The sequence below is a fragment of the Condylura cristata genome, unplaced genomic scaffold (genome assembly GCF_000260355.1).
Source record: "Condylura cristata isolate star-nosed mole 26May11 unplaced genomic scaffold, ConCri1.0 scaffold00024, whole genome shotgun sequence".
Taxonomy (NCBI): domain Eukaryota; kingdom Metazoa; phylum Chordata; class Mammalia; order Eulipotyphla; family Talpidae; genus Condylura; species Condylura cristata.
The window spans coordinates 30,362,739-30,370,541 of NW_004567125.1; the positions used below are offsets into that span (position 1 = coordinate 30,362,739).

At 46.1% G+C, this 7,803-nt stretch overlaps 1 protein-coding gene across 1 annotated transcript in view; it reads left to right on the forward strand.

Annotated features, from left to right (window-relative positions):
* The window catches only part of IL12RB1 (interleukin 12 receptor, beta 1), a 23,266-nt gene that overhangs the window by 6,453 nt on the left and 9,010 nt on the right, over positions 1 to 7,803 (forward strand). Inside the window, exons 6-9 of the mRNA XM_012728928.1 lie at positions 1,386 to 1,434; positions 1,828 to 1,941; positions 2,904 to 2,986; positions 4,233 to 4,467. Coding sequence (XP_012584382.1) covers positions 1,386 to 1,434; positions 1,828 to 1,941; positions 2,904 to 2,986; positions 4,233 to 4,467 — 481 coding nt within the window. The remainder of the gene's footprint in view (positions 1 to 1,385; positions 1,435 to 1,827; positions 1,942 to 2,903; positions 2,987 to 4,232; positions 4,468 to 7,803) is intronic.

Below are 7,803 nucleotides of genomic sequence, written 5' to 3' on the forward strand. Positions count from 1 at the left end.
TAAAATGTCTCTGGTATATCATTGTTCATCATTATTATTTCTCCCCGTGGTCCTTTATGCTCCTGCTATGAGTGAAACCATCCGGTATTTTTCCTTTTCTTTCTGGCTTATCTCACTAAGCATGATTCCTTCCAGCTCCATCAACGTTGCTACAAAAGATATGAGTTTATCTTTTTCGATCGCTGAGTAATATTCCATTGTGTATACGTACCCCATCTTTTTAATCCAGTCATCTACTTTGGGGCATTTGGGTTGTTTCCATGTCTTTCCTATTGTAAATAGTCAACATGGGGGTGCAGGTGTCTTTTAGAATCAGTGTTTTTGTGTCTTTTGGGTGATACCTAGGAGCTACTCCTAATTTTTTGAGGAGTCCCCTTTTCCATAGCAACTGTAACACTTTCCACTCACAGCAGCGCACAGATTCCTTTCTCTCCATGTCTTCGCTAACAATTGTTACTTCTGGTCTTTTTGAAGATAATAATTCTCTCAGTGTGGCTTCATTTTGCATGTCCCTGATAATTAGTGGGATTGAGCTTCTTCATCTGCTTGTTGGCCATCTAACTGTATTCTTTGGACTTTGACCATTCTTACTGCTCTAGCCCTCGCAGCACACGGCAGGTGCAGCAAGACTTTGGGAAACCTCAATCTTGACCTAGCCCCCAAGGAACCTCCAGTTTAGGGGAGATAGCCTTCTTCAGATGGAAAGCATCCTGAGGACAGGGAGCTGCCTCAGCTTCAGTCCTTGCTTCCCCCAGATGTTGTGTGCTTCCTCAGAGCCTCCGTTTCCCTGACAGATGAATGGGTGTGGCTGGGTCGGCAGGCAACAGGAAATCTATGTTTTTTTAGTCCCAGCCTCTTAAGTACATTCTACACTACACCCTCTCAGCCCCCTTTGCAGATATGGAAATTGAGTCTCAGCATGTCAAGGGTCTCTTGGGGTGACAGGCTGGACCCCAAATCTGGCTCTCTAATCCCCAGTACCACACAATGGGAAGTTCTGTCTCCTAACAATCTTAGAAAATATATGACATAAGAATTTAGCTTTCTTTTTAATAAACTTTTTGTTTTGGAATAATCTTAGATTTTCAGAAAAATAACAAGAGAAATATAGAGCCCTCCCACATGGCTTTGCTAACGTTCTCCCCACTCCTTCCTCCCTCGTTCCATGTTAACGTCTCACATTCTGGGGGTGTTTGTCGGGACAGATGTTTGCAGGATTGTTGCTATGAATTCAACTCCAGAGGTTATTTGCATGTCACCAGTGTTCCCAAGAATATTCTCTGTCCCTGGATCCAATCTGAGGGTCCACGTTACATTTTATAATTTCGAGAGCTAATATTTTCAATAGCAAAATGTAAAATGTCAACATGGGTTTTTTCTTCTAGGGTAACTGTGGAAGGCAGGATGATGCTGGCTTCCGTGAGAGTAATGAAGGTAACAAGAGCTGCCACAAGTCAGCATTGATTGAGCACCTCTTATATACTGGGTCTAGTATTGGCCTGCCCTGTAGTTCAAGTAGTGGATCGCTCCCATTTCACAAGTGGGCAAAGAAAGTTTGGGAACACAAAGCCATTGACCAATCTAAGCCCTTGACAATTTAAGGGGGAGCCTTGCCAAGACTTAAATCCAGGGAGGATTTAAGTCAGAAGAGGGTGATCCATGAAGCCACAAGAGGGTAGGGCCTGTCCTGTTCCTGCCACATCCCCAGGGGCCTAGCACATGGCTTTGTACACAGGTCACTCGATGGTCACACGATGGTCTAGCGAACAGTGCCAAGTTCTGGTGTGGGGAGCCCTGTAACCCAATGTCTCACTTGTTTCTCCCCAGAGTCGTGCCTCTGTCCCTGGAGGAAAGATGTGGCTCAGGAATTTCAACTCCGTAGGCGCTGGCAAGGGCCAAGGGGTCCCTGGAGCAACTGGAGCCCTGTGTGCATCCCCCTTGGTGAGAACCCCCCAGGCCATAGGCCAGGGCAAAGAATTGGAAATCAGGTGACAAGTCTTAGAAATAAGGCAACATTGGCCCTCCCTGGTGGCTCAGTGGGTTAGGACACAGCACTGCAAGTTCGCTGCAGCCACTTCAGTGCGAGTTCAACCCCCAGCCCTGGAGGTGACCCACCTGGCGTGGCAGACCTCTCCTGACCTGCCCACTGCTCCCCTCAGCAGTGGACTTTGTTGATCTGCTTGTTCTGCTCCCCACTCTTTTTCTGGTGAATCCTCTCACCCCCTGCATGTCTGGCCTCTACCCCAATTCTTATATGCATAAATAAATAAATCTTTAAAACAAAAACAAAGAAATCAGGCAAAACATATTAGAAATAAGGTTCAGGAGAAATTAGTGAAAGGTAGCATGGGATGGCGAGTTAATTTCACTTTATAAAGTGTGGCGAACCCCTAATCTACAAAGAAAACACTTCTCAGGATCTCCACCAAATTAACTTGACTGGTTTTATTCTTTCAAAGTTGCACCAGAAGTTGACACACAAAATGACTATGTTGTAAAGACCTATTTTCCCAAATGATACAGGAAGCTAGAGCGCTAGCAACTCCAAGCGGTCATGAGCTGACTCCCCCAGGCTTGCAAACTGGGGCTCCTCTTGCCCAAGTGCATATCAGCTGGGAAAAACTCCAGGAATTCTGTTCACATACTTTCTCTAATTGTGGTTAAAAATAAATAAACTACAATTTTGACCATTTCAGGGTATTGTACAATAGCATTAAATATATTAGCATTGTTGTATGATGAATCCCCAAGTTTTCAGATTCTGAAAATGATTTAATAACCCATGGGAATTCTGTGCTTCATGGGAGGAAAAGAGGAGGTTTCTGGTTTCCATCTAGGGTCTACAAAACATTGTGAAAAGGGGCCCCATTCCCAGCATCTCTGTCTTACCATTTTCTTTGCAGAATCCCCTGCTCAACTCAATTTGAACATCTCACTGGAGACACTTGGCCAGAATGGGAGGAGACAGCTGACCTTGAAAGGGCAGGTAACTGCTCATTGCAGGGATATGGGGTGGCCTGGAGAATGGGGAGAAGGAACATGAGGCTGAAGTGTGGGTGTACAAATGGAGACCGAGGGAAGTAAGGGTTGGAGGTGGCAGGACCAGCTGGATGGTGGATTTAACTGGGCAAAGGTGAATGGAGCTATGGAACTTATGGGAGCAGAGGAATAAGGTCAAAGGCAGGAATTCACAGGCCGCCTCTGTTGCTATGGGGGAATAGACTGTAGGGCCTCAGACAGAAGCTGGGAGAAGAAGAAAGAAGTGAGTCTTTTCTCTGGGAGATGATTCCTTTGAAGGCCCCAAATAACTCATTTAAGTACAGTCTAAGTTATCCCATTGTACAGATATGACCACTGAGGCACAGAAAGAAAATTTCTCACCCGAATCAGGGACAAAATCACCAAATATTTTACCTACTGGTTTCCCCAAAATCAATTCAGTCCCCAGTGGTTTGTCCCCATAATGCTATGTCTGGGCTCCTTCTCTCCTTGTTTCCTTTAATGTGAATTTGTTTTCCTCGGAATAAAATTCAGACTTCAAGCACAGGGTCCAAAGATAGAAACCTTTTATTTCCTGACTCTCAGTGAGCTTTACCAAATTATCCCCTGCTCCCCACAGCCAGTGTGTGTGTGACATGAATGCTCATTCCCTACAGCCTTGTGAGCATCATGCTTTTCTATTTTTTTAAAAAACTTTATTTGTTTATGGGGGGGGGAGAAGTGCACAGGACTATGGTGATGGCACACGCGTGACTTGGTGATGGGAAGCCCACGGGGATTACAATAGAAATGAAAAAAATGTACAAAATGATGTAAAAATAAACTATAAAAAATTTTTTAAAAAGTTTATTTGTTTATGCTTACAGAATTGGGGTACAGGCCAGAGATAAGGGGGGGTGAGAGGATTCACCAGAGAAAAAGTGGGGAGCAGAACAGGAAGAGGTACTGAAATACACTGCCAAGGGGAGCAGCAGGCGCATCAGGAGAGGTCTGCTGCGCCATGTGGGTCACTCCCTGGCTGGGCATGGAACTCGTGCTGCAGCGGCTGCAGTTAGCTTCATAGTGCTGCTGTGCTTTCACCTGTTGCACCACCAGGGAGGGCTGTTTTTCTATTTTTCAAAAAAAAAATGTTGGCACATCTCATTGGTTGCAACGCACCTGTGGGTGAGTGTTGTTCAGGGGCTGCCCCTGACGTTGACCCATGGTCTTCACCAATCTTCTGTCTTGTACAGCTGCCTCAGCTTTTGTTTCCAGAAGGCTGTAATAGGCCAGAGCCTACGCGGAAGACTTACCATGTCCACCTACACATGTTGTCCTGCCCGTGCAAGACCAAGGCCACAAACACGAAGCCCCTCCGCCTGGGGAAAGCATTCAACCTCTCGGGTGCTGCCTACAACCTGACTGTTGTCTCCTGGGAAGGCTTTGGCCCCAACCTGACGTGGCATATTCCTGCTGAAACCCAAACAGGTGCCTGTTCCAGCCGGGGAGGGATGGGGGGGGGTCCCCGTGTCTCAGTCTTAGCTAGATGTGGAGGGGGAGAGCTCTAATTGGGGGGTTGTCAAAAATCAGCGCCAAAGATGCATAATGCTACTGTGTGAAACATTCTTCCTGGCAAGCTCCAGCTGAGACTAATCTCCCATTGAATTGTCAGTTATTTGCATATCTGTATAACTTTGGGGGTTACATTTTTACTCCTCTATATTTGCACATATTTCACTCAGCCTCCGCCAAACTTCCCTTGCTAATGTCTTATCCTGTTCTTTCCTCTGTGCCATGCTCCCTCCCACTGATCCCTCTGGTAAGCAGCATTCAGAGTCTAAAAACTGCCTTTGCTGTGTTTGCCAGTATTTGTATTCCTCAGTTATCTATCTTTCACTTTCTGAGTTCTTTCACTTGGGATCATCACCTCCATTCAAGGCCCATCTACTTTCTCCCAACAGGTACTATTTCATCTTTTTAAATATTTGAATGGCTGAATATCTGAATTGCATTGAGCAGATAGGCCACGGTTCCTTTATTCAGTCATCTGCCATCGTGGACTTAGGTTGGTTCTGTGATTTGGCGGCTGTGGTAGTGCTGCAGGGAGTACTTGAATTTTTCAATTTAGTGTTTTCGCATTTTGGGGGTAAAGCCTTAGTAGAGGTGTTGCTGGATCATGTGGGACTTCTCATTTTGTTTGTTAAAGATTTCTCCATACTGTTCCCATAGAGGCTGCATGGAATTACATGCCCACCAAGACTGGATGAGTGTTCCCTCTTTCTCCACACCTTCCCCAACACTGGCCGCCCCCACCCTTCCTTACAGGGTGAGGTGACATGTCATTTGGATTTGCATTTCCCTTACAATAAGTAATGTTGAGCATTTTCATGTGCCTGTTGACCAGCCGAATGTCTTCTTGGGAGAAGGGTCTATTTAGAGAGTCTGCCCTTTTTTTTTTAAATGATTTATCTATTTATGCATACAGAACTGGGGTACAGGCCAGAGGTGCAGGGGCAGTGAGAGGATTCACCAGAGACAGAGTGGGGAGCAGAACAGGCAGATCGTTGAAGTACACTGCTGAGGGGAGCAGCAGGCGGGTCAGGAGAGGTTGCCACGCCATGTGGATCTCCTCTGGGGCGGGCGGGGATCAAACTCATGCGGAAGCGGCTTTGGCTTCTTAGGGCTGTGCTTTTAACCACTGGGCCACCAGGGAGGGCCCTGCCCATTTTTTGGCTGGGTTGTCTTTGTTGCTGTGTTGCTGGTTTGTAGGATTGTAGGAGTACTTCATTTACTTTGGGAATTAGCGACTTGTCAAAGGTGTGATGAGTCAATATCTTTTCCTATTCCGTAGGTCGCCTTTTTGTTTTTTTGATGGTTTCTTTGAGGCACAAAGCTTTTTTTTTTTTAATAGTTTGTTTTTACATCATTTTAGAGGTACTTTTAAGTTTATTGTTTCCTGTGTTGTTGGGGTTGTACCACCAAATATATTTTTGCCAAGCTCCTGTTTTAGCAGTTTTACTGGGACCAGGACAGGAACAGAGTATGGTGAGCAAAGTCAGTGCAGAATTAACCCTATCTTCATTTAAAATCTTGTTCATTATATTAACTATATACACATTAAATATAATAAAAAAAATCAAGACATATGTGTATATACACTGATGTATTTATTGAGGTAAAATTCATATAACAAAATTAATAATTTAAAAATAAACAGTTCAGCGGCCTTTGGTACATTGATGTAGTACAACCACCGCTTCTATACACTTCTAGAACATTTCATCAGCCAAAATAAGACGCTGTGAGCCCCAGCCCTGATAACCAGCAATCTGCTGCTCGTGTGTGGACCTTCTGTCTCTGCTCACCTCATGACTGTGGAGCACGTGCTGTGGCCCTTTGTGTCTGCTCTCTCACTGAGCACCCCGTCTTCGGGTTCATCCACATGGCAGCTGTGCCAGGGCTTCACTCCTTTCTCTGATTAGCACTTCTCAGTGTGGGTGCCTATGGTCTACTTACGTGTCATTCCACTGGTGAACATTTCAGCTATTTCCACCATTGGGCCACTGTCACCATTGTCCATCACATGTTTACACTCATTTTGATATTTTAAAACTACGTGAATACAGCGCTTCGCTCCCTGATCAAGTCCTCTGGTGCCTCCTTCCATTTCACGTCTGAGGTGAGGGTCTGGCCCGCCTCCCTCTGGCCCTGGCCCTGTGAGCACCAGCAAGCCTGTGAGGAAAGGTCTCAGTGGTGTGGCCCATTTCAAAGATGACACCACTGAGGCTCAGAGAAAAGAGCAGTGAGCTAGGGTGACCTGGCAGAAAATGTGTCATGTCTGGCCTCCTTGTGTGATCTGTTTCCATGTCACTGGAGTGACTAGGGTCCTACTTCACAGGGAAGTGGCTTCTGTAACAGCTCGGCACTGGCTGGTGCATACTGTCAATGCTTCATGAAGAGTCGTGTTCTCATGTGTCGTGCATTCGAGTCGGAAGAGATGAGTCTCATCTCAAAATGGAGGGCCATGATCCAAAGGGCTGGTGAAGGAACTGCTCATTGCGGTCTGAGCTTTCAAACTATGGATGATCATTGAAGGGAACATTTTGAGAATGGGGCCCACTTGAGGATGGTGTGGTGATGAGACCCCCTCCACACACACAAAGGTGCAGGGGCTTCAGGTTTGTGACTTACTCTTGTGTTGAAGAGGTGGGTGATTGACCACATGAGGTTGATGGGCATCAGTGGAACCAAGGAGAACTGTTTCTGGAGAGGATTCTATAAAGGCTGGTGCCCTTTAACTGTGAAGAAAATTTTGGTGGGTGGAATTAAAAGAGATAGAGAATATAATTTGAGAGACTACTTTGAAAAGTATGGCAAGACTGGAACCATGGGAGTTATGGAAGACAAGCAGAGGATTTGCTTTTGTAACTGTTTGTGATCATGACACAGTGGAAATAAAATTGCTTAGAAATATCACGCTATTGGTGGTATTTCTGTGGGCATAACTGTGAAGTGAAAGAAGTCCCTTCTCAATAAGAAAAGCAGTCTGCTGGAGCACAAAGAAGTCATGGGGGTAGATCTGGCAACTTTATGTAATGTGGAAGCCAGGCCACACCACAGGCAGCACCACTACTCTGATGGAGGTGGAAACTTTGGTGTGCGGAGGCGGTGGTGGCAGCAGAGGTAGCTATGGAGGAGGTGATGGTGGCTACCATGGGTTTGGAGGTGACAGTAGCAGCTATGGTGGCAGTGCGAGCTGTGGTGGTCCCGGCGGCGGTGGTCCTGGTGTGGTGGCGGAGCTGGCCCTGGTGGTCCCGGCGGCGG